Below are 25,593 nucleotides of genomic sequence, written 5' to 3'. Positions count from 1 at the left end.
AATTATGCATCCTTGTAGTATTCACGAATATAGGTGGTTTTAAGGGGTGTTGGTGATACCTCTCTGGATACTATTGCATGCTGAAATATATTCGGTTGCTCTTGACCTGAAGCGATGTTTCAATGAACAATAAGTCAGCATGTTATTGCCGAGAGGTCTGTCAGATAGTAGGAGTTGTATTGATGTTGAGGTAAAGGTCACGTGTGGCAACTTGACCTGTTCTTCGTCTACTTACCTATCCAAACCATGACAACCTCTTTCTGCCCTTAACAAGAACGGATTTTGGGAACAACTACGTTCCACCAACACCAGATGATGCCGCTAACTCCAATACGACAATCAGCCACAGGCCCTTGCAATTGTATTGCATCGCGTTGACTATCGAACCACCAAAGGCAAAGTCGCGTTACGCATTAGGACAGAACGGAAGAAGATCCTCCACGATCTAATCCGTCGGCCAACTATCCGTACTTTCACCCCGCACTTCTGAAATGGGCTATCCCAACATCCCCGGAACACATCCACGTGTGGAGATAACCTCTTACTTGCCTTGAGTGTGGAGTATCGAGTACAGGCTGACTTGGCAAGACTACCAAGGCGGTTCGAGCCGAAGAGGACATGACCATTTTATGCAGGGTTTCGGGCTCCGGACCATCTCGTTGACGATGCTCCGTGGCTCGAAATGGTATTATTTACGAGCTACGGACTTTTTATCGTCGCGGCAAGCGGTTGTTCAGATCGAAGTCGCATTACTGCTCGACTTTGAGCCACTAAACCAGACAGATTGGAAGAGCTTACAACACAATTCTATGCTGTTGAGAACACAACCACAACTGCAACATCTGTATTAGATTGTGGCATGCACCTTTACCAGTTGTCACATGAGACCACCAGTCACAAAAGTGGCTTAACTGGTTGCCTGGCGAGGCTTCATATAATCGGCAGCAGGATCCTGGCCTATAATCGGCATATGACAGGGACCGGAACACTATCTCGGTCATGATGTATCCGAAACTGCTGAATCTGGACGACGGGTTTCTTCATTGCCTGACCTGGCCATACTATGCCAGGGGTTTGATTTCTACAGCCTCCACAACACCCAGCAGATGACCAAAACCCTCTGTTATTTGACATGAGCATGGGCGTGGAATGAACGCATGAGCATGTTCAAATTTACAGAAGTTGGACCACGATACTTTTTTTAAGCGGTCGGACGGAATCCCGAAGTACCGTGAGTTCTTTCACTGGCGCAAGCCGCAATGCACAGGACGGAGACATGATGCTTCGTGTGCGGAACTGGTTGCTGCGAATTACACACCCAGGTATCAATACAAGTGACATATCAAGTAACATAATATCTGATAGGAACAACTGACAGAGTCTGCGATACCTGTGGTTTCTTCACCATCGAAGGAGTGATATGCATTAAACATGTGTTCAGTTGGATGTTGGGTTCTATCCAGAACCACGGGTTTCTGAGCAAGCATAGCCTTGCACTGCAGGTCATGTTTGTCCGAAGCGTCATAACCGTGGCAAAATAACCCGGTGGGGTTTAACAAACGATTTCTCCATATTGCTTTTGTATGGAAGCTACAACAGTACTGCATACATGGAAGATCCCATGCCCAAGTAGTGGCAAACAGGAAACCGTCTTGGCTCACCGTTGAAGTCAATATACTGTGGGGTTAGCCGCCTGGCCAGGTGGTACGGCTAATTTGATCCCAGACGAAGATCCGCCCGAACAAGACGATAGGGTGGATGTTTTCTCTTTCTTACCTCTTCAAGGGTACTTGCTGAACCACCTCACGATCTCTTTGTAATTCCAGTCTATTCTCCATTGCTCTCAGGAGGTCGATAGGCGATGGAAGCGACGGCCCGGAAACGGACAGCATCCTATTTTGTCGTAGCCTTCTTGTGAAAGAAGGTCTCCGCAGCAAGACAAATATGGACTCTTCATATACGCCCTCACCAGTCCGAGGCTTGACGATTATCCAATGGGGGATCTTCGCGAGTACAGCCTCTTCGGAGGTCAACGTCTCTCCCCTTCGGGAACGACGGACCGGTCTCATTATTTCTTTTCATTTTGCAGAAACGCATCTGCCATCTACTATACGCAATTGAGTCTACTGCGGAGATCGACTCAGGAACTTGCTCACCCATGCGCCCGCTTCTCCGATATGTCGCCGCCTTGGAGCTACACTCTGCCTGACTTTGACAAGCCAAGCTTTGCAAGGCAAAATGTTGACCATCATACCTTCTCCTGTCAGAGGGGTCGCGGCCCGCAACCCGACCTCTGTCTGGAGATGCAAGAATGGAGCCTCATCGGCACTACGGCTTCTCTTTTTGATCATACCATGTTAGAGTTAGTCAACGGGGGAACGAAGATCTTGGTAGTTCCGGGTCATTTCGTCCATGTCCACAATCCAAGTATATAATAAGCTTGAGTCCCCAGACCAGATCAACTTCACCGCACTCCTCATCACATCTTCTTCAGTCCACTCATCTATCCACCGGTTCAGCTTTCGTTCACAATGTATCGCGCTATCGCTACCGCCTCGGCGCTCATTGCAGCCGTTCGAGCTCAGCAAGTTTGCTCTCTCACCCCCGAGACCAAGCCTGCCTTGTCCTGGTCCAAGTGTACATCTAGCGGATGCAGCAACGTTCAGGGATCTGTCACCATCGATGCCAACTGGCGATGGACTCACCAATTGTCCGGATCTACCAACTGCTACACCGGTAACAAGTGGGACACTTCCATCTGCACCAGTGGAAAGGTTTGTGCTGAGAAGTGCTGTATCGACGGCGCCGAATACGCCAGCACCTACGGAATTACCTCCAGCGGCAACCAGCTCAGCCTCTCTTTTGTCACCAAGGGGACTTATGGTACCAACATCGGTAGCCGTACTTACCTCATGGAGGACGAGAACACCTACCAGATGTTCCAGCTCTTGGGTAACGAGTTCACCTTTGACGTCGATGTTTCAAACATCGGCTGTGGTCTGAACGGTGCTCTGTACTTCGTCAGCATGGACGCCGACGGTGGCAAGGCCAAGTACCCTGGTAACAAGGCTGGAGCTAAGTATGGTACTGGTTACTGTGACGCCCAGTGCCCCCGTGACGTGAAGTTCATCAACGGCCAGGTAAGCTTTAAATTCATTTTGAACTCAGAATGAGAGCTAACATGCAATAAAGGCCAACTCCGATGGCTGGCAGCCATCCAAGAGCGATGTCAACGGTGGCATTGGTAACCTGGGCACATGCTGCCCTGAAATGGACATCTGGGAGGCCAACTCCATCTCCACTGCCTACACTCCTCACCCTTGCACCAAGCTCACTCAACACTCCTGCACTGGTGACTCTTGTGGTGGAACTTACTCCAAAGACCGTTACGGCGGAACTTGCGATGCTGACGGTTGTGATTTCAACGCCTACCGCCAGGGCAACAAGACCTTCTACGGTCCTGGATCCGGCTTCAACGTTGACACCACCAAGAAGGTTACTGTCGTCACCCAGTTCCACAAGGGCAGCAACGGCCGTCTCTCTGAGATTACTCGTCTCTACGTCCAGAACGGCAAGGTCATTGCCAACTCTGAGTCCAAGATCGCTGGAGTTCCTGGAAGCTCTCTCACCCCTGAATTCTGCACTGCCCAGAAGAAGGTCTTTGGCGACATCGATGACTTTGAGAAGAAGGGTGCTTGGGGCGGTATGAGCGATGCTCTTGAGGCTCCCATGGTTCTTGTTATGTCTCTCTGGCACGATGTAAGTGCTACCAAATTCCAAATTCACCATGTAACATGATACTGACATACACAGCACCACTCCAACATGCTCTGGCTCGACTCTACCTACCCCACTGACTCTACTAAGCTCGGCGCCCAGCGAGGATCTTGCTCCACATCCTCTGGTGTGCCCGCCGACCTTGAGAAGAACGTCCCCAACTCCAAGGTTGCCTTCTCCAACATCAAGTTCGGTCCCATCGGCAGCACCTACAAGGAGGGCCAGCCTGAGCCCACCAACCCCACCAACCCCAACCCTACCAACCCTACCACCCCCGGCGGTACCGTTGACCAGTGGGGCCAGTGCGGTGGTACCAACTACAGCGGTCCTACTGCTTGCAAGTCTCCTTTCACCTGCAAGAAGATCAACGACTTCTACTACCAGTGCCAGTAAATTCGCGGCTAGCCTATGCCATCTCTGGATTCTGAAAAGATTTGATGAGAGAAGATGATTCCTGTGAAGTTGCCTTGGGGAAGGACGAAGATGGTTGATGTGGAAAGGGGTTGGTTTTCCAGCTTGTCGATTGCTTTATGCTCTTTCTCGCCCTTCTTTTGTATCGCGCAGTAAAAAAGCGACTTTTGCCTCTATTGTATATACTTTGGTAGAAGAATAACAATAACTGTCGTTATCAACTAACTTGGTGTTTCGCTTACTCTGTGAAAACCTGATGTTTGAATGAATACCTGGCGGCGAGATATTTCGTCTAAGCCTTCTTGCAAAAACAAAGAGATGCTTATGGCAGTAGTTTCCCAACAGTACAACAATATGGATAAAAATATCATGGGGCGGCCAGTTTGAATGATTACAATAACCTTTCAATAACCTTACGAACAAGATATTGATGAAAATTTGTGAACTCTTCCGTTTACTTCGGTAAGTTATATTAGACCAAGACTAACGTATTATAATCGATTTGGCTTCAACGGCGTAACGATGATAATATTTGATTATACCAACACGTTGCCGCCATAACCACGGTAAAAGCTGAATGCTATAGAATATGTAAGTGGTCTGGTGTTGATACAGGCTAAAACTAGGACTTGAGCCGGATTATCACTTCTTGTACTGAATATGCGAGCTAGAATGATTTGAAGTTGACAATATCTCATTATATAGTTAAGGCTCAGCTGCGTGTCAAAGTATTGAACTTCAATATTGTCATTGAAGATTCTGTCAATATAATCAAAGATCTTTCGTAGCTTAATTATCCAATCACTGCAATTCCTCTAAACAGACTCGCGCTTCTTCTCGCTCTGCTGGATCTCCGCACCGTCCTTGAACTGCTGAGTTTCAGGGTGGGGAACATCAGTACCGAGCATCTGGGCTCCCTTTTCGGAGTGGTCGACACCACCGAAGACAGTGTCCATGTGCTCAAGTGCGATACCCTTGGTCTCAGGAACACAGAAGAAGACAAAGATTGCGAGAAGGATGTTAACGCCGAAGAAGAAGAAGAGGCACTTGAGGCCAGTCTTGGCAAGGAAAGTAGGGAAGAACTGCTGGAAGATGGTGTTGGCCACGTTCTGGCACTGGGAAGCCATACCGACGGCCTGGGTTCGGACGTTGGCAGAGAAGACTTCACTGGTCCACATCCAGACGCCAGCACCCCACGAAGGCTTGTAGAAGAAGCTGTAAATAGTATGTTAGTATCGACCGAAACAATCCGAGTTCGTGATGTAACTTACATAAAGAGGTAGAGCATGACAACAATACCAATAGCAGAGGGTTCAGTCTTGGGGGTAGGAGTAGCGAGACCAATGATAGGAACGATCAACATGCAAACAGCCATACCGACGGCACCAACCATGAAGATCCAGCGACGACCAAAGCGATCAGCAGTCCACACGGCGTTAAGTGTGAATAGGATACCCATAGTGGCCCACAAAGCGTTGATGAGGTTGATCTTCTCGGTCGAGGTCCAAACTTGCTTGTAGATGGAGGTAGAGTAGGTGTTGAGTGTACCTTGGCCGGTGAGCTGCTGACCGACGTTGAGAACAACAGCGATGCCGAAACGCTTTCTGAGAGAGGGGTCCTTGAAGAGTGCGCGGTATCCGGGGCTGATTGCCTCCTTCTCGTACTCGATAGCGGCTTGGATACCCAAGACTTCTTCCTCGACCTCTTCCTCGGTATCTCGGATGCGGCGAAGGGCGGCTCGGGCGTCATCGATTTTGCCCTTCTTGATGAGGAAACGGGGAGACTCGGGCTGAAATGGGAGCAAGACGATGACGATGATAGGGACGAGGACCTGGAAGATAACAACCATGCGCCAGTCCCACTCTCCGAGCTTCTCACGGTTCTTTCCACAAGCATAGTTGATCCAGTAGGCGATGAAGGCACCGACCGAGTAGAAAAGTTGCCAGAAGGTCATGACTTGACCTCGAATCTCAGCAGGCGAGACTTCACCGATATACACGGGTCCGGCAGCTAGGAAGAGTCAGTATTTACACAGAAGTAAATTATGCTAGATGACTTACTAAGAGCAGTACCCTGACCAATACCGATGAGGACACGGCCCAGGATAAAGACTCCAAGCTTGCCCTTAGGGGCAAAGGCCTGGATAATAGCTGCGATAATGGTGATGAAACATCCAATTCCCATACCAGCACGTCGACCAAGCCAATCAGCCTATATGTAGTAATGAGTATACTGTTCGCATCGTTGTTGTGTTTGTGCTGAACATACCAGAGGACCACCAATAAAGAAACCACTAACGATGGCGCCGATTGTGTAGCAGGTGTTGATGAGACCGACAGTGTAACTATCCTCCTTGAGATCGAGGTTAAACCAGTTGAGCCAGTTTTCGGAAGCTTGGAGGGCCTAAGGAGGTCAAGTTAGTCGAGATGTTCCGAGTAACAGACTGAGTACTCATGGACTTACATTGAAAACACTGGAGTCAAAGCCGTAGAGTGTCATACAAGACGCTGCTACCATGGCAATGAACCAGTTGTAGGTTCTGGTTTTGCTAGGCATGTTGGCGGTGTTTGGTCTTGCTCCTTTTGCCTGTATAAAGTTGTCCCTAGGGAAATCTCAACTGTCTACTCCCAGATAAGGAGACCAAAGAAGTGAGAAGAGAATTAAAGGTGAAGGAGACAAGGAGCAGAGTAGAAAAGGGACCAAGATTGATGCTTCCCTAGTGTTTCTTTTATCTCTATCTGAGTCGAGGAAGGAACCCCCAGACCTGGGTCTAGAGTCATCTCTTGCCCCCCCAGACCCCAGACTACCTGCCCTGCCCTTCTTGCCTGCCTACCAGGAAACCCCAGATGGCAGCTACGATTGCCATTGCGGACGCGAGCGGTTTCCCCACCACCAGTGTTCCTCTAAGCGGTCAATAAAGGCTTAGCTTGACCGACTAAATGATATACTGATTCCTTATTTTCCTCCTAGCTTTCTAAAAGTTCCTGCGGGTTGACCAACAAAGCAGGAACCAAAACATTTGTTTCTGCAGTTTCCATGCGCCCTTATCTTGGCTTCTGATAGGCCATGACTTATCTGATAGACAATACGTTTCACGTGCATGTCCTTAGGTGCTTATCGTGATATTGCTCGCTTAACTGTCGAAACACAAGAGAGGTAGTATCCGTTCATTGTTAATTCAGACCAGACCGCCAGCCATTATTGGCAACCCCCGCAAATCGACTTAGACTTAAACTATTGCCCCTAAATCGAAACCCCCAAAGATACCTCCCATTCCCCCACGATTCATACGATCTAAAGATGAGACGCAAGAATTCCATCTATAATATCAAAGAATAGACCAAAGACACTCCCACGCGGTGCCGAGTTCCGTGTGCCCTTGGCGTCAACCCATGCCAACTCCTCCACCAGCTCGGCGCCTGCTGCCAGTTTTGGAGTGGAGAATGGGGGGAAGATGCATCCTGCGGCTGATGATAGCCGTATCGTACCAGATGGCAGGGACGGCAAAAGCCACGATTGGTGGAATATCTACGCAACTCAATTTATCCGTCCAGCTAGATTGTACTGTGATTGCACTTAACTCTGCCCGTGCTAGACCCGCTCAGTCTTAGCCAAGTCGTAAACGTTTCTCCACCTCCACGATTTTCCCATTCACCCCGTGCGGAGTAGACCGCTTTCAATCTCGGTTCCCCGCATTGGCATTTTACCTTGGCTACCTAGTCAATCAGGGCTGGATATCTTGTTAGTTGGGACGGTAATGGAGAATGGATGAATCTGGGGGTAGAAAAAGAAGCAAACCCTAAAGACTAGTCTAATGAATAGGATTGTCTGTAGCAAACCGTTTCTTTGATAGCATCGAATCCACGATACCGACTGCGTGGACTCCAACCCCCAAAACACCAGAACCCTCCAAATAAACTGAAAAGCCAATTCATATAGGTCAGCCACTCCTTGATCAATGCTGAAACCACTCGATGGACGGCTTGCTTAATTCACAATACCACCTCGTACCCCAAATCTTAGACCGCGAAGCTCCAGCTCAGCGCTCAGCCAAGACTCGGCCTTCCTTCCCCGGCCCGACCTTGCACTCTCTCCGGATGTCATGTTCTATGTCGACCATTCCACTTGGAGCAAAACAATTATCCGTGCCGCAATCTTGAATGCCAAGGTCGATCTATTCAGGTGGCAACCCTCTACTAGGAACAACCCGTTCAATGACCAATGGTTAAGAAGAAGCATTCTATCAGTCCTGCGTCTCCTACATTTGTATCACATCATAGCATCAGTGGACCTCCATTGTTGACACTGCCAGAGAGGCTGTGGTATTTGTTATTTAGTCTTGCGGCTAGTAGGGAAACAGTTACCCAAAACCGGCAACGCGACGCCGAAATCATGAGACACTAACCAACACCAAGTCTTTCTACCCTAATGGTATCCTGTCTTTATATTCTTCCAGTAGGCTACTGTTAGAGGCCCTTTCAAACCCCAGACACTATCAGCCATATCAGCCTGTCCTCCCTCTAATGATGTCTCGATACACAAACAGACCTTAATGCAAATACGCCCTGCTATTCACGAGTCAGTGGTGGTCATCCTACATCGAGCTCATTGACCACCTCCTGGCACTGCCGTTGATTGTGAGCGAAACGTCAACTCCTACCAGCTGAAAACGCCATTGAGGATTCGTTTTACTTATTGTGGTGGGTAACCGCCACGCATCATATGTGTAACATCGACTCCTGCCCATTGCATTCCCTCTGCCTGGTGTGAGTTCTGCGCTTGATAACCACCCTGACCTTGAGGTGGCATACCTCTGCCCTGGTACTGTGATTGATACTGTTCTCTAGCAGCATCACGCCTTTGCCTCCTCTCCGACAGACGCTCCACCACTTCTTGTGAGATCAGCCCAAAATTTTCCCTCAAATGTGAGGCATCTACCCAGCGTTCCCCGAAGATGTTTAAGGTCTGTGAGACTTTATCCAAACACCTCAAACTTCGATCAAGATTATCTTCTCCGTTCATTCCTTGAGGTTGCAATCGCCTTGGAAGCGGAGGGGCAGGGGCAGTGCCGGGGCGCGCGATTGGAATTGGTACTGGCAATCCTGATAGCAGCATGTCTTCTGCATCTCGTATAACCGCGAGAAACTGGCTTGCCATAAAAAAGATCCTCATGACGTCGTGGTACGTGAAGAAGCCCGAGTTCTGCCCGCTTTGTGCGATATCGTGGGCAGTGTCAAGATAAGCCATAGAATGCTCAAATATCAAGATACGGTTGTAATCGGTGATGTTAGGCGCCCTAGCAGAGGGCGCAATGCAGTAAACATAGCTGTATCTTAGCTCCTGGTCAAACAATTGCCGGATCTCGGGAGCAAGGTTGTTTGGCAGAGTATCTTGCCATTCCCGCATATCGAGACACATCCTCCAAACATAGGAGATTGGATCTGGCAGAGGAACTGACCCAGACTGGTACAGGTCCTGATACCAATGCGATTGCGCTCGTCGAAGTTGAAAGAGTAGCAGGGCAGGGTCAGCTGATTGAGGCCCAGAAAGGGCACCTGAGGCTGACCCTCGTCTCGCGTTGCCGGACGCCTGAGGAAATGCGACATTAACCGTATCATCAGTGAACGAGAATGTCCTGGCATAGACCATGCTAATTGTACTAGAAATCAGGGTCAGCTTGCGGGTTTTCCATTGACAAGAAAAGAAAGAGCCTACCGATCGAGGGCGTATACGCAATAGAAGATCTTACGCCGCATATCTAAAGCAGATTTGTCAGGCACTGAAGACAAAGGAGGATCCTGATGAAAGCCTAAGTCGACAATGGCACGTGCTGTAAACCCTATCGAGTGCCAACTATCAAAGTGCGCGGGATCGAGCATAGCATATTGCGTGAGCAGGAGTAGCGACTGTATTTGTGTGACGTGTCCTGGGGCAAGGGCTTCATCCGCATGGTTCATGGCTCTCGCAGCGTACTTGAGACCATCCTGGTAGTGAATATCTTGGCTACGCCGGCTTTGGGATATAGAGCCAATAGCGAGAATCATGTACACCATCCAATACTCCGAGTGCTGAATAGTTCTGCTGTTGTTTTTGTCGTACATATCGTCGATGGCGGTTAGAAGTGCAGTCTCGGAAATACAGGGGAACAATGAGTAGATATTGTCCATATAATGCTGAACAAGCGCATGAGTAGTTGGCCTCGCAGGCAGACAGGCCTCGGGAGATTCTGGAAGAGCATCGTTTGTAGTTGCAGCCAACACTAATCTCGCAAATGTCATGTTTGTCGATATAGGCTCAAAGTCTCGTGTCGTAGCATTGACAGATCTGCCGATTGTCAGTTGAAACGATAACGCCAACTCAGTCGCCATACTCACAGGAATCCAAAGTCAGATACAAGGGAATTGACATCCAAGGTTTCCCTCTTATGGGCAGCCTTTCGATGTATAGCAGCGCGAATAAGGGCAAGTGAGTCCCTGCGATCCATCTGTTGTACATTAAAAGCCGACGCATCTGTGTCATGCATCGCAACTGATGCTTTGCGCGACTTGGCAAACTGCAGTCTCTTTTCAAGCTTCTCTATTCGCAATTCCAATGCAGCCACGTAACTGGGCATGAGTTAGAGAAAAACATGGATTCAACGTTCAGTTCAGTAACCAACCTTCTTTCTTTGCCCCGCGCAAATTGATCATTAGCCGCCGAGCATTCATTTGCTCGACCAGCCTTTTCGCAAGCCGTGCAGGCTGGTAGTTTACCATCACACTAAACAGTGTTAGCTCCTACTCCTAATGCATGTATACAAGACTGTCTGTTTGCTCACCTTGACTTTTGCAGCACGGCCTATAAGATTCAACAAATCAGCATTTCCAAGAATCTTCTAAGAGCCAGTTGGGTTCAACACTTACACCGGGAACAGGCTGACACAGGCCGGGACACCCTGAGAAGAGGGTTGTGGGAGAAACTTGGACGGGGCATTTTTGTCGCAAACTGAAGTGTGAAATCCCTGGCTGTCTTATGTCGCAAATCTGAAGAAGAAGAAAAAAAGGTTGTATTGGACTGGTATTATGCAAATTCTGCCAGGGGAAAACAACAGTCGTAATGGAAACTGACAAGAGAGGGCAATTGATGGAATAAGTCTGGGGTGACTGTTGGAGGAATGTCGTCAAATTTCTCCACTTGGAAGCGGGACACTCGAGGCCACAAGGATCAGGCTGGCAGACAAGCGAGGACAGATGACGACCAATCGATTGGTGTTGAATCTCAGCTTTTGTCTCTAACAATATGAAGAGATTGTAGCTGAGCACTGCAGGGTCTCCCTCAGCCTTGTCGGTGACCAGAAATACAATAAAAAGGGGCGTGGGAGGTGGGCGAGGTCCTGGTGCGGGCAGTCAATCCACTGTGTCGTGGCGTCGTGGGTTGACTCGAGTTCTGAGTGGACGGTTGCGGGACAATCATCAAACAAAGGAATGATAGTCGGGAACTCGGTGCGTCAAAGAGTATCTTGGTACTGCTTAGCTGATTCTGGCTTTGGTTCGATATCGGCGGTGTCAGGTTCAGGCGGTGGGAAATAATAACAAAATTGACAACAATGATGGAATAAAAGGGACTTTGGGTAACAACAAAAGTAAAGTGCTGTTCCAGTTTCTCTCACAAGGTCGTGTCCCTCAAACAGGTTGTTGCATAGCATAGGGTGGGGCCGATGGCGTGGACAGTTCAAGATCATGTATGCATAGTAAATAACTATGTACACGACGTTAAAGCACAATCATAAGAATTAGATAAATCGCATTTGTCTTTGCTGATGTTGATGTCGTGTCAGGGTTTGTTCTAACAAGAGTGTAAAAGATAAGGCGGTCCTTGATGACGGGATGAATAACCCAAGTCAGGTAGAAGGTGGTAACCCGAGCAAGCAGGTACACCCTTCTCTCTCTAGCCGCTTCGCGACTGCCTCGGTTGACCATGGATACAACAATAAACTCTATTCAACTCTTATATGGACTACTAATGTACTGATAATGCAGTCGTGCTATGACAACATCCATACAACTCTTTTGAGCTTCAAATTATTTACCACATCATCACCAATGTTTGTCGCAAGAATCCAAATTCTACATTATAACAGATGTACCAACAAGGTGCCTTGTAACCCGCGATGTACTGTCTACAGTACCTACTACCTACCACCTAACTATGGCAGACGGGAGGTCCGGATCCTTGTCTCCATGCACGTCAACTTAATACCTTAAATACGGCCGAAAAACGCCAATGTATGTACTTTGCGTGCAGAACAGTGCCGACTTTACCTCTAGTTTCGGCACATAATTGAGAGGTTCAAGTCTCGGGGTGGTGCTCAGCTATGATTCGGATCTGTTACCCGAAGGAATGCCTTGACAGGGGATGTTCAGCTATCAGACCCTGGGGCTCTTAGGGCAAGGCAAGGCAAGGCACGGCAAAGCAAGGTCATGGGTCACTGATCAATATATCAAAGCAGAACTTGCAGGCCTTTGTTCGTAGAAACCATCCATATGTTTAGTCAACTGGGCTTATATTTGCTCGCAGTGGCGCAACACCGACTCCATGACTGCAAAGCCTCAGATGTAGGATGCAAACGGCAAAGAAATGCCGTAACAGCCAGCCGGCCCTGTACTCGGCGAGGCTTCTTCAGTTCCACTCAGTAACAACTTGTTGTTGAATCCCAACAAGCTAATAAGTGACTAATAGCCGGTATAGTGACGTGTCTCAGTCTCCGGTTGAGGTTTGTGTGGGCTCTTTGACCCTGGATGAATCTGCAACAAGGAATCTTGACGGGGTTTTTACGTATTGCTGAAGGAGTCAGTTCATTGGCATCTAGTAAAGTATGTAAAGCATGGCTATTGCAGAAATCTATGCCAGTTCGGCTTTTCTTCGTGAGCAAATCATGAGTTGTGTTGGATACCAGCACCTATCACATGGTTTGAAGACCATGGTTTGCATACATACCCCAAAAGCCAGTAATCTTCAGCAACATATGTAGTACGGGTTTGGCCGAATAGTTCTGCAGCGTAACTACGTGCCATCCAAAGATCTACACTAGAGAAGCTCAGACCAGTCCACGCGAGATAAACCCCAATTTTCATTAATAACCAGCTTGGAAGATTGGAGCTGATGCCCTACCTGAATTAATGAAACCGTGGATGAAACAACTGACCAACCAGTGCGAAAGTGACACAACTAGCCCAGGGACTTTAGTATCCATATCACAAGAGTTGCAAAACTCTACTTGGTCTAGGCAACAGGTCAAAACAAATAGGTAAACAGACCATGACCTAGACCTAGACCGAGACCGAGACGAGAAATAAATTAGTAAAGAAGAGAATTTCTCTTGTAATTTCCATCATACCCTCCGCTCATCTCGGCCAACTGACTGACTCCTAATTGTACGCTAAATACCTACAGTACGGCAGTGGTGATGCGGCAACATACCTTACTGCTTGACCTCGTACCGCTTTCGACAAACCAACAAGTGCGGAGTCTGTCATTTAAATACTTCCCAGGGTCTCACTAACGAATCGTTCGTTTAGCAGCGAGCATCGACCTCTATCGTCCCCTTTCACTAGAACTCCCCCGCTATATTGACATCTTTTACCCTGCATAGACAGCCAGTGGAGCCAATCATCAGCTATCATTGTCTGACCTTTGCCGTCAGGTCCTGGTTTGTTTGCCTTGCCCCTCCTTCCCTCACTAGACTGGAGTCTACTGTACCTTGCTGTTTGACGTACATCCGTCCATACCTGACCATTCATTTGTACACAACCGCTCTATCTGTGGTTCTCAAGAACTCTTACAGCATAATCATCTCACGGCGCTCAGTTGATGTCCAGGCTGTGGTTATCATTTGGCCAGCGGATCCGTATCGTCCTATCCCTCGGTTTCGACAAATCACCCAGATCTGTTATTTGAGTCCATCGTCATCGCTTCGTTTCACTTTCTCCCACGATCGGCCTGTCCTTGTGCCCTGCTCCCGTTCCCGTTCCCTGTGTTTGTAACAGTGCCTCCCCCTCGGCGTACCGGCTTCGCGACCTTGACAACATCGGACATCGGATGCTTGCGCGTAATCAAAATCAAACCGTCTTGTAGGCGATTCCGCCAACGTGCCCAATGGATCCGGCAGACATCTTTCGACAAGGCTTCAGCCATGTCGCACCACGCCAAAATCCTGTTTTCATAGGCCATCCTCAGCATCACATGGCTCAATACCAACCGCAAATGCAACAGCAACAGCAGACGTTTAGAAAACCGATGCAGCAGGCCGACGAAACTTCTGATGGGGATGGTTCGGGCCACCGCATTGCCCACACTTTAACGGCCTGCTGCCGTTGTCGACAGGTACCTACACACCCACGTGCGCCGGCTTGAATATTTGAGTTCTATGCTAACAAACTTTTGCGCAGAGAAAAACACGATGCGATCCTACCTTGCCCCGTTGTCTGCCATGTGAAAGATCAGGGTCTACATGCGAATATCTAGATGCAGCCAAAGGTCGCAAGATCAACCGGCAGTATGTTATCAAGTTGCAAGACAAAGTTAGGCAGCTCGAAGCGGAGCTCAGTCAATTCACGGATGATGAGAACGACTATCCTAAAAGCAACGAGGATATGGTACGGCCCGGTGGGCTGGTCCGCCTCAATGGCGGTGACGAAACCCATCGATATCTGGGGCCCAGTAGCGGGATTGCCATGACTCGTCTTGTCATGGAGCAAGCGAAGCGATACACAGATTCAAAGCGCATCTCCGATCTTATTCCCAGCGTTCGTACCAGGCAAGCTCGCATGCAGTCCATCCAGGTAACTGGGCCTGCGGCTAGGCGAAAAAGCTACCCAATGGTCAGCCAGCACCCAGCCGAAAGCCTGCCAACAAGAGCTGTAGCAGACAAGTTATTGGAAATCTTCAATCAAAAAGGTGGGTTAATGGGAGCTGAATGAGAAATTGCCTTTTGATGCTAATAGATCACAGCTCAACTCTTCTGGCCTGTTTTGCATGAAAAAGACCTGTTACAGGATCTTGACGCGGTCTACAATGGCGACAACGACCCATACCGACTCTTTGTCGTGAGAATGCTTGTGGCCATTAGCTTACAAAAGTTAGACACGCAATATGCTGGTTTAGCAGACAGTTATTATTTGGCGGCGATGAAATTATTGGAAGACGTCGTTCGCCAGAAAGACCTCAAGACGCTACAATGCCTTGTACTCCTCGGACAATACTCGCTTCTCACCCCTACGAGGATGCCAACTTACTACGTAATCGGCCTGGCGGCCAGGATATGTCAACAGGAAGGACTGGCTAGTGAGAAGACCATATCAAGTGGTTACAACTCGGATCCCAAAACAATCGATATGCGACGACGAATTATCTGGACTGTAGCCGCCATGGAATATGGCTTAGCGCACAGCATGGGAAGGCCCAACAACTTTGCGACAGGGGACGACCGATTAGATGTCGAATTCTTCGAAACTGTCGATGACGAGAATATTACGGACCAGGGCATCCAGCCTGGCCCGCCTAACGAACGAAAACTTGTTGCCATTCACTTTTACAAGATGAGAATGTACCAAGCAGAAATTCGAAGGGTTCTGTATGAGAAGAAGAAGGATGAGCCAAAGGACGACAGCCATCCATGGTATGCAAGAGTCGAGAGTATGAACAAGGAATGGCTGGATGCATCACCTACAAAGCCTGACTGGTGTAAGCCTTGGTATGACCCCTATTCATGCCATCTTATCCACCACTAACATGCAACAGGTTCACTGGCCGATATCACCAAATGAGGATATTCATGTACAGGCCCTCTCCCCAAGTGCCAAAGCCATCACCTCGCGCCGCTGCGATTTGTTTCGACAGCTCAGCATACATCATGCAATTGAATTCCAAACAGATGGATAGTGGTGCGGATATTACATGGGTTTTTCTCTTGACGGTGAACATGTCTCTCAACACGCTCCTATGGGCCGTCTCATATCCCGAGGTACGACAAAACCATAGTAGAAGTGAGGTCGAGAGCCTCATCAATACTTCCTTGGATGTTTTGGAACGCTGTGCAGAAAGATGGCCAGGATCTGCGTCAGCCTCACAGCTTTACTCCATCTTCTCCAAAGCGTGTCTACAGGGCTACGATGAACGACCTATGACTGGGCAGACAACGAACTTCTTCAATACGCCCCCGTCTTTTACAGACCCCAACTCCCCAGAAGCTTTCCAAAACAATGCTCAGCAAGCTCCTTTTCAGAACGCACCCCAGTTCAACCAGATCTTCAACTCAACGCCGGAGGCCATGAATGCATACGCCTTTGACCCCAACTTTCCTCCTCCTCAGCCTAGCTTCAGGTCCAACTCCATATTTTTCAACCCTGCTAGCAATGAGCCCACAGGTCGGAGATTCTCGTATTTCCCTCCAGACTTTATGCAACCTGGCGAAACTATGATGGACGACCCAACGCCGCCAGCCACCACAACCCCAGAGCAGCATATGACTTCGCCTCCAGATCATCTTTCCGAGCAACTTCCGACGCCTCCAGATTCCGTCCCCACTGGCAATATGGCGACACCAACACCTAGCAATACGTTGTCGCCTCAAAACACCATAACGGCCCATCCGACACCCATCATGCAAAGTGCGTCACCAATTGGGGTTCCCATGGTGCCTGTGCATAACAGCATGTCACCACCAATCAAGATCGAGCCATCTCAACAAGCTCCTATGTTTGCTGTGCCACAAAACCCTCAGTCGATTCCTCAACAACGGCCTCTGCCTACACTAAGCAATACCGCCAATTGGTTCTCGCCTCCTGCGCCTTTCATCAACCCATATACGTTCAGCAATATGAGCAACAGTTTCTTCAACGATTCTTTGGCCAGCCCTGGGAACTACGGCGATATGTCAAACTCTGGTCTCGGATTGCAGAATGTTAATGGTGGAAATGCTCCGGCTCCTCAATTCGACTACGGCTTTGCTCGCCACGGCAGCCTCACGCAATCTCAGCAACTCGAACTTATGAATGTGTTGGAGACGGAGGGCATGGGCGACATTGATGCTTTCTTAAATGGAGGTACGGTACCGACTAACAGATGGTACTGAAGAACTTGGGACTTGGGATACGATGGCGCCAGTGATTAGATAGTATCATGAGACAGGCAAGCATGGAAGGAGTTTCTCAAGGGTATCAGTAGCATTAGATTTCGTCTTTGAGAACAGTGGGTTATAGAATCAGTTTTTGCTCAATCGTGATCTATACTATTCATATAATCCTCCTAGCCATAATATGCCCTGCTATTATGCTTATGGGATAAGTTTCTAAACTTATTGTAGGAATACAATCCATGCTCTTAATAACCAGAGGCTCTGGGAACCTGGCCAATCAATCAATTACGTTGTCAATCAATTGCTACAAAAGCAAAGCTAGATCACGGAGAGATAGTCCAGTTACGATAATGTCGCTGCTGTGTCTTTAAGACTCATCTTCTTCGCAGAGTCAGCCAATGTGTCTGTCTTGCCTTCGGGCCGCTTGGTCCTCTTCTTGCGCCTTGTGGTGCTTGCGACCACGGGTGCTTCGCAAACCCACTGAGCAATCATGGTGGCCCTCGCGGTACAAACGGGGTAGAATTCGCTGTCGTCAACAACCCATCGCTTCGGACGTCCGTCGGCATTGGATGCACCATTAGGCGTGGCGACAGCGGCAGCACGGTCTTCCTGCTCTGCACGCTTCTCCTGAGCCTCAATAGATGCGCGGAACGTATCCTCATCGCAAACTCTCTGGTCACTGAGAGCAACACGAACCCGCTGGTCGCGCTCGCGCAGGCGATGTCGGCGCAGTTCCTCAGGGCTCGGCTCAGGTTTCTCCGTGCTTGAGCCGCCATTAATCAGAGATGCGGCGGCTGCTGCAGCCTCTTTACGAGAGGCGCCCGTGTTCGCACTTGTGGCACTGTGTTGCAGGGGATCGTAGTGGAAAGGAAGTGGTGCGGGCGTACAGAGAGTGTCCCATGATGCACTAAGCTGGAGCCAGCTGTCGTCAGCGCGGCGGAGGACTTCTAACCAGTCAGACCGGGCTGGAGAGCGACACGCCTGGAAGATTGGGTATCCATCAGCTAGGCGTATCAGTCGTGCCGCCATATAAGTGTGGCGCTGGAGCTCTTTGGCTGAGGTCTGGATGAGACAGTGACAAAGGAGAAGTGAGTGGAGAGCATCAGTCATAAGAGGGTGATAACTCGACCCTTCGCATACTTTCGGGCTATCTGACGACTGAGTTTGTTTGTCAGGGGCTGTGACATCTTCATTAGGATAAGGGGGCAGGTCCGAGGGAGGGATAGCGGCGAAGAGCTCGGCGAGAGTGTACGTGGTGTGTGGCTCGAGAAGGTATGTTGCTTCAGATGGTCGAGGATTGCGTGCACCTTGTGCAGATAGATTCACGCGGTCATTGAAATCCTTGACGATTAGGTTTGGCAGGTTGGGTGCGTACTCGAAGTGCGACAGAAAGGCGAGCAAGTCTCTGAGCGCCCACTTTGCGTATTTCTTGACAAGCTTTCGCGCCTCGGCCTGTCTACGAAGAGAGTTTTCGTCCCGCTCCTGTGAATCTTGGCCGTTGGCTTCTGCACTGGATTTGCCGTTTGACTGGTCTGTATCTGCATGACCATTCTGCTTCTGAGCTAGAGAGAGGCCGTCTTCAATGTGTTGGCAGGCGCACGATAGGTACGCTGAGGCACGTAGGAAGCACAGCTGGATTTCTAAGCTAGTCGGCTGATCTTTTTCTGCTGGAATAGCCTCCTGCCGCCAACGTTTACCCGTATGCGAAAGCTTCGAATTGGCTTCCTCATTTGGCCGATGGGGCTGCTGATGTATTCGACACACAGCAAGGGCGGCTGTGAGGTCATAAGCAGCGCCCTCGTAATCTTCCTTGAAGGTCCTGACGATGGCGCGAGTGCGCAGAGCCTCGCTCTCGTTGGGCTTCTCAGATATGATCTCTGTCAATGACTCTAAGCTGGTAGACTCGGCCATTTGGCGGGAGGGGATCTTCTCGTGGAAGAAATGCACATATTTAGCATCGAGATCCTGTGGGTTACGCTGCAAGACAACGGCACCGATTTCCTCTATTGTTGATGCGCCCTGCATTGTCGCAACACTGCAAGCTATTTCGTCTAGATGGTACGCACGACTAAGCTTCTGGCTCGCCTGCTCTCTCATCTGCGACTTGCGCTTCTGGCTCAATTTCATCCCATGGCCTGGACCTATCATGCCCAGCATCGACATGGGCGATGAACCAGGCAAACCGCCATGCACGTTGGTCAAAACGGGTGAGGCAATGTCACTAGCAGCTCTCACGGCGAGGTTTGTGGCTTCGTCAACGAGACGGCGGATCTTGAGCAGGTCGAACAGGACGGCCGGGTCGATAGGACGAGGTCGTGGGGTGTTGTAGTTGATGTTTGCAATTGTTTCGAGGATCTCGATGGGCATCTGTAGCCAAGGTCCATGGTAGGAGGATATGTACCGCCAATGCCTAGGTGAGGTTGATCGTCAATATGTCTGTCGTGCACCCAACAAACCGCAAATGGGTAACTTATTGAGCAGATCCGGTAGCGCAAAGATTAGGACCTACTTGTTCCGGCAAATGTTAAGTGTCTGCGAAGAAGCTACGGAGGGCAATTCCCTGGAAGCTTTTGGCTTCTTCTTTTGACCTCCATTTGTACTTGAATTTGTGGTCGCAGTGGTGGAAGGTTGTGTTTGCGTTTGCGAAGCTTCGTCGAGGGTCGGATTCTGCCCCTCACTACCAGGAGCAGCAGCAGCTTGCTTGTTCTTTTTCTTTGCCATTTTCACGATTGAAGTGGCAGCATAGGTGCTATAATAAAGAATAGTTCATTTGCATGCGACATACAATCGTAGCGGGTAAATCGCATGCGTAGAAAGGATCAAGGGTGTGGGCTGGAATTGGCGACGTGGGATATAGGTAGAGAATCTGATCGCGATGATTTCATGAGGGACGAGATGAGATGGCGAAGAGAAAAAAAAAGAGAAGAAAAAAACCAAGACACTGGTGGCGTTTGTTTATGGTACAAACGATATAGAATACTGTGAGTAATGCGACTAGAAATAAACAAACAAGACGATATTGTAATGAATTTGTGTTTGCTTGGGTTTGTGAATTGCCGCCTTCTTTCTTTCTGTGAAGCTGCTATGATGAAATCACGTGAAGGTACGATGTTGACATGAGAGATGTAACTAGCGGCAACCAAACTCAACTTGTGTTTTCAACTTGTATTCAATTCTTGAAGACAAGCATGCTCAGTGAAATTCACCACCAGTTGTTACACGAAGAGAATGAATGACTTAACAGCGACTCATTATTACTTGCACGGCAAAGTGACATTTGACATGGATATTGACATTGTGATCCATGTATAAGTCATGACCAAGCATATGCAAGATCTCTCATTCGTTCCCGATTTGTACAGACTACAAGACACAAGTATAACTCAGTCTAAATATTTTCACAATATTCCAGACTGGTACCATTATTCCATCTAGTTGAAAAACCGATACCCCATCAATAGCTACTCCCTCTAGCTCATTATATGCTCCATATCAGATACATTGCGCATCGAATAGAGAAATGGCTCTCTAAAAGGTAACTCATTCGATGATCCCATCAACAGCGGCATGGCTGTGCTTTTAAAGACGAACTCGTTTTGTAGGAACGAGACGAAAGCCTCTATATCGCGCTTGGTAGTCATAGCGCCCAAACTTGCACGAACGATACTATCTTCGTCAGTAATTGTCAATACACTGTTAGACCTGGACGAACATACCCAGTTGGTTTGTTGTGTACGACGGCCATCTCTGTTGAACCACAGGCATGGCCACTTGAGAAGATGCGATCCCATTCCCATTCTTCATATTTCAAGGCTTGGGCCACTCCGCCAGGACAACAAACGCCTAAATATCTAGTCAGTATTTGTGACCAAGACCGACACAATATACTCACCCCCTGCTCGGATGTATACTCCAGCTTTGTTGGCAAGTCTTTCTACCTCAGTCCAAGGCACGTATGAACTGTCCTCCCTCATGATATTGAAGGCAAAAGTCGGCCCTTGTGCTGAAGGATCGCCATACCTGACAGAGTCATCGGCGTATAGTTCGATTACTGGTAACCCGTTACGATGTTTAAGATCTGCTAGTTGTTCGTATAACGAGCGAGCGAGGTAGCAACAGTGACGAGATATGATATCCTGTGGGTCTCAGCTTAGCTCGTTTACAAATAATGCCTTGACTTACCATGGAGCCATACAGTCTGAGATGCGTATCAATCGCGATACCAAGTGCTAATATACTGTGAAACGGCAATGTGCCATCTTCAAGCCCTTCGTGAATACCCCACGACATATACTTGTTCCCCAGGCCGGGCACCTTCTTCATAACACGAGTGTCCTTTAATGGCGACAACTGAGCCACTGTCCCCCCACCAAAATACCTTCGTAGACACAATACATGTCCAGAGGCTCGTCTCACAACCAGAGCTCCCAAGTCAGGGAAACCAAAAATCTTGTAAAGCGAGAGACAAGTGAAATCCGGCGCACCTAAGGGGTCTTCGAATAAAGAATTCAAAGAGCTCGTCATGGCCAAAGCCGCTGCGTCAAAAAGGGTATAGGTATTTCGAAGTTGAGGGTGTTTACGAATCCTTCTCGGCCAAGTCTTGGGTAAGCGTCGTCCACTAAGATTTGACTGACCCGGATATGCGAATAAGCCCAGACTTGGTGGTTTTCCTTTTTGGGTCTGGCAGCTGAACGGTTGAGAGATCCATTCATCGACGCTCTCGTCATCGTCAAAGCAATGATAGTCTCCTGCTGCGAGTGCCCGGATTCCAATGAGACTCGTGTGCGCTTCTCTATGGCATCCGTACCAGAAGCCTTTTGTTGGCGTCTTTTCCCCCAGGTCGCGAAATGCGTCAGCAACAAGCTTTATAGCTGCCGTAGCGTTGGCAACAAAGACGAGATCGAAGTGCTCTGGGTCAGCACCTAGGAAATCGAGTGTCTTTGCACGGATGCTGTCCACCATCTCGCCGGACAATTTCGCAGGGAGGTTTTCAGAGTGCGGGTTGCCCCAAAGGTTACCTATCATAGCCTGTGAAAAGCCGGTTATAAGAGACCTCGCATATATGGTGGTTCCTCCGTGATCAAGATAAGCCCCTGTAATACCGGCATTAGTAGAACCGAAGGACGAGGTTGGGTGAGACTTGACACACCTTGAGCCATATTCGGATATTCGTCATCTCGAAAGTCTTCAACTAACGAGTTATACTCCATAACCTTTCGAGCTGTACGTAACCCTGAAAGAGTTTCTATAGTAGTGTCTACGTTTGTCTAAACTCGCTATTAGTGAAGAAAAGGATAGTAACCTAAGAGATAATCGAGTTACGGGTAGGGAATGGCAAGAGCTGGCTATTGAAGAACGAAGAGGTAGTTGACCTATAAGGATACAACCTCCGATAAAGATTGAAAATATGACATACCATTGTTGAGAAGAAAGCCATGTGATTGTGAGTTGAGTAGCAATAGCGTCTAGGAGGCTAATGATGGACACGTCTCTGATACTGGTGGAGCTGAGACAACGTTGAGATACAAACAATCCTCTGGAGGTAATTGAGAATGAGCGACAGATGACAAATATGGATTGTTGAGGTGCTTCTGACTGGAATCAGGAAATTGACTTCTCACATCCTTTTTGGGACGGACGACAATCGGCATGTCTTGAACCGAATATCCAACCGGAGTTGTCATATGACAGCCTCTCTGTCAGATCAATTCTTCAGCTCAACTTGACTATGACTTAAGCGCCACACACATTTCAAGGAAACTACTGGATTTTTACTTTCCTTCATCTGGAATCCATGACCGATTCCGTACGGACGAACTCTGAGGAGATGCAGCCAATCGTCGATCCTCGGAGTGAGGCGATGCTACAAGCTGCATCGGGGATTGTGCAGATTCTGTACAAAAGGCGGCTGAGAACAAGAAATGCCAGGGTCGAGTTCCTCCCAGCTGAGACATAGACTCGAACTAAAAGTTAGTAAAATCCTTTGACTGTCAGCCCTAGTGATTGCTGCATTGCGCTAGGCCCGGGCCTCAGACTGTCGATTCGAGGAGGTTTTGGAGACAGGATGTAAGCAGTGCTGTAATGATGATTTCATTGGGGGCCATGTCTAAAAAAGGGGCAGCAGTTGGGTGGCATTCATATTAAAAGAAGCAGAGAGTATTGGGGTGTAATAGACATATCCAGACGTTTGTAAGATCATATCATAGGTATGTTGAGATTAAGTGAGCACAACATGCGGAACCTTGAGCTCCGATAAACTAGAAACGATCATTTCTAGCTTCTAAATATACAACACTAGGTATAATGTATGTATAATGTATGTACTAAAAATTGGCCAGGCTGGTGGGTAGCAGAAAAAATGGCCTCCTAAGTTTAGGGTATAAAAATAAGTCGTCTAAGAACTATACTCAAAGAGGCATAAAATGACCTACTAATTTCGTCTCTCATGCTTCCAGCGGTCAATTTTTCTGATACCCCGAGGCCAGGCTCTTGCAACCAAAACTCGGCAATCCTTGCACCCTCTGTGGGGTATCATTATTGAATTATAAATTGTTTGTTGATCATCAATAGCCTTGCAGGCACTCTGAATTAGCCAATCTAACTGGCGAGGGAACTTGAGTTATCAGATGACAGAAAGTTAAATAATAAGTGACATTGGTAATAAACTATGGATCCTGTCAACTGCAGATCATGCTTAAGTTGGCATCCATGAGCATTATAACTATAATCTATTGTAAGCATCCTATAAGTTTTACCATCGTCTTTGTTTACACTTTGGCCTGCTCATTCGCTGTGCCTGGCAATTTCAACGCTCCAAGCCTCAAACCGTTGGTCCTAACAGACGACTTGCATATTCACTTATTAACAAAACGCTACAGCACATCCTTGATATCCATCGTATATGGGAAAGTATTCATTTTATTTTCTTTGTCTGTCCGCGGCCCTAAAACACCCCTGCAGCTAGTACTAGTAGGCATTGTCAGGTCAGAAGATGAAAAGTAATGTGCCCCAGTACTAGAGATATGAACAAATAAATGTACAGTAAACGAATCGAAAAACATCACGCCTTGGTCACAGACCCATTTTCACCGCTGGCTTCAATTACAGAGCGAAAGCGAGCACAAAGACACCGGCCAGAGCCAGGTTGAGCGGCACAGCCATAGCAGAGCCAGCGTTGGGGCCAACGGCGTCGGTCGCAGTAGCGACTGGTGCTTCAGTGCTGGGATTGGGCGTGTTCGTGGGCGTCAAAGGGACAGTCTCGGTGGGAGTAGGCAGATAACCCGGGGCAGAGTAAGACTCGTTGGTGGCAGGAGGCTTGATCTGAGAGACAAAGTTGGCGCATGTAATGCGAGTCTTGTTGGCATAGTGAAGGACAAAAGAGCGGTTGCCAAAGAAGGCGCCAATACCGTCCTTGGTGGAAGCGTAGTAGTCTATATACTCGGTCTCGAAAGGGTCGCTCGTGATCTTTCCATGCTTGCCGCTGTTGTCTCCGACCTGGCAAGATTCAGGCTTCTCGGCATCACAGGGAGGCTCCTCGCCGCGCGCAAAAGGGTCAAGGTGAGCAAGAGTCGCAGTGCAGTTGCCGTTGTTAGGAACAGGATCAACGTGAATGTGGTAGGCTGGATCAAGGTCAGTATGTGTATACTATATTGAAACACGGCGGCTTGACTTACTGAAAGGTCCACCTTCCTTAGGGAGGTTGCTGAACTTGACCATAAACTTCACACCCTGACCAGAATCGGTAGCTTGGGCGTGGATGTAGCCCTTGACATTTCCATCGATGGCGGCATCCTTGAAGAAGGGCTCCTTCGGGAGAGTGGCCTTGTATCCAACACCAGGAGGGTTGTCGTTGACTCGAGGAGCATCCTGGGCAGCAGACTGACCGGCACAGGCCGAGAGAAGAACGGCTGCGAGAGCTTGAGGGCGCATTTTGAGTGAGTTGGCGATAAAAAAAAGAGTAGGTATGTATGTATTGTAAGCTGTGAGCGAGCAGGTGGTGCAACTAAAGGTAGTTGCAGTATTAAAGAACGACCGAACCACTAGGGTCTGACAAATTAATTGAGGTGCTGAGACTGGCTCAAGAGTGAATCAGTAATTTTAGGTAGACCGAGGTGAAGGCTGCAGTAACAGTGACAGCAACAAAGCAGGACAGGAGGGAGGAAGGCTGAGAGGCGTGGGCTCTATATATAGCGGGAGGCGCTGAAGCTTCCAATCGCCAAGCCTGAAGCGTCATCACTGGTTTGGCGGCGTTGACTAGGATCATTTTGCACGGCGATTATTCAACAACCAAG

General features: G+C 48.6%; 6 protein-coding genes across 6 annotated transcripts; 2 read left to right on the top strand and 4 right to left on the bottom strand.

Moving 5' to 3' along the window:
- Positions 1 to 2,300: 2,300 nt before the first annotated feature.
- Positions 2,301 to 4,238, top strand: EDB82DRAFT_105110 (exoglucanase type C precursor). Its single transcript, XM_025736109.2, has 3 exons — positions 2,301 to 3,140; positions 3,193 to 3,759; positions 3,814 to 4,238. The coding sequence occupies exons 1-3, from the start codon at positions 2,532 to 2,534 to the stop codon at positions 4,168 to 4,170; spliced, it is 1,533 nt and encodes a 510-aa protein (XP_025587954.1). The 5' UTR covers positions 2,301 to 2,531; the 3' UTR covers positions 4,171 to 4,238.
- Positions 4,239 to 4,952: 714 nt separating this feature from the next.
- EDB82DRAFT_492278 (general substrate transporter) lies at positions 4,953 to 6,827 on the bottom strand. Its single transcript, XM_065608407.1, has 3 exons — positions 6,258 to 6,827; positions 5,472 to 6,207; positions 4,953 to 5,412 (listed from the first exon to the last, which is right to left on the bottom strand). Exons 1-3 carry the CDS (start codon positions 6,370 to 6,372, stop codon positions 5,004 to 5,006), a joined length of 1,260 nt encoding a protein of 419 aa, XP_065465931.1. The 5' UTR covers positions 6,373 to 6,827; the 3' UTR covers positions 4,953 to 5,003.
- Positions 6,828 to 8,764: 1,937 nt separating this feature from the next.
- Positions 8,765 to 11,606, bottom strand: EDB82DRAFT_105058 (fungal-specific transcription factor domain-containing protein). Its single transcript, XM_025736131.2, has 6 exons — positions 11,091 to 11,606; positions 11,006 to 11,025; positions 10,847 to 10,947; positions 10,563 to 10,793; positions 9,904 to 10,512; positions 8,765 to 9,847 (listed from the first exon to the last, which is right to left on the bottom strand). The coding sequence occupies exons 1-6, from the start codon at positions 11,158 to 11,160 to the stop codon at positions 8,881 to 8,883; spliced, it is 1,998 nt and encodes a 665-aa protein (XP_025587956.1). The 5' UTR covers positions 11,161 to 11,606; the 3' UTR covers positions 8,765 to 8,880.
- A 2,539-nt stretch (positions 11,607 to 14,145) lies between these two features.
- On the top strand, positions 14,146 to 17,545 carry EDB82DRAFT_105050 (fungal-specific transcription factor domain-containing protein). Its single transcript, XM_025736142.2, has 4 exons — positions 14,146 to 14,550; positions 14,616 to 15,123; positions 15,178 to 15,919; positions 15,967 to 17,545. The coding sequence occupies exons 1-4, from the start codon at positions 14,323 to 14,325 to the stop codon at positions 17,297 to 17,299; spliced, it is 2,811 nt and encodes a 936-aa protein (XP_025587957.1). The 5' UTR covers positions 14,146 to 14,322; the 3' UTR covers positions 17,300 to 17,545.
- A 99-nt stretch (positions 17,546 to 17,644) lies between these two features.
- EDB82DRAFT_544061 (pyridoxal phosphate-dependent transferase) lies at positions 17,645 to 22,739 on the bottom strand (the record flags this gene model as incomplete). The annotated part of the gene is made up of 9 exons (XM_025736165.2): positions 17,645 to 19,712; positions 19,812 to 20,051; positions 20,088 to 20,243; positions 20,843 to 20,968; positions 21,019 to 21,145; positions 21,195 to 21,438; positions 21,485 to 22,395; positions 22,452 to 22,515; positions 22,719 to 22,739. 9 exons carry the CDS (start codon positions 22,737 to 22,739, stop codon positions 17,645 to 17,647), a joined length of 3,957 nt encoding a protein of 1,318 aa, XP_025587959.2.
- Positions 22,740 to 23,910: 1,171 nt separating this feature from the next.
- On the bottom strand, positions 23,911 to 25,473 carry EDB82DRAFT_492257 (superoxide dismutase). Its single transcript, XM_025736176.2, has 2 exons — positions 24,976 to 25,473; positions 23,911 to 24,921 (listed from the first exon to the last, which is right to left on the bottom strand). Exons 1-2 carry the CDS (start codon positions 25,229 to 25,231, stop codon positions 24,404 to 24,406), a joined length of 774 nt encoding a protein of 257 aa, XP_025587960.1. The 5' UTR covers positions 25,232 to 25,473; the 3' UTR covers positions 23,911 to 24,403.
- Positions 25,474 to 25,593: the final 120 nt, after the last annotated feature.

The sequence above is a fragment of the Fusarium venenatum genome (assembly GCF_020744135.1).
Source record: "Fusarium venenatum strain MPI-CAGE-CH-0201 chromosome Unknown EDB82scaffold_1, whole genome shotgun sequence".
NCBI classification, from domain to species: Eukaryota; Fungi; Ascomycota; class Sordariomycetes; order Hypocreales; family Nectriaceae; genus Fusarium; species Fusarium venenatum.
This window is presented reverse-complemented; position numbering and strand designations above follow the sequence as displayed.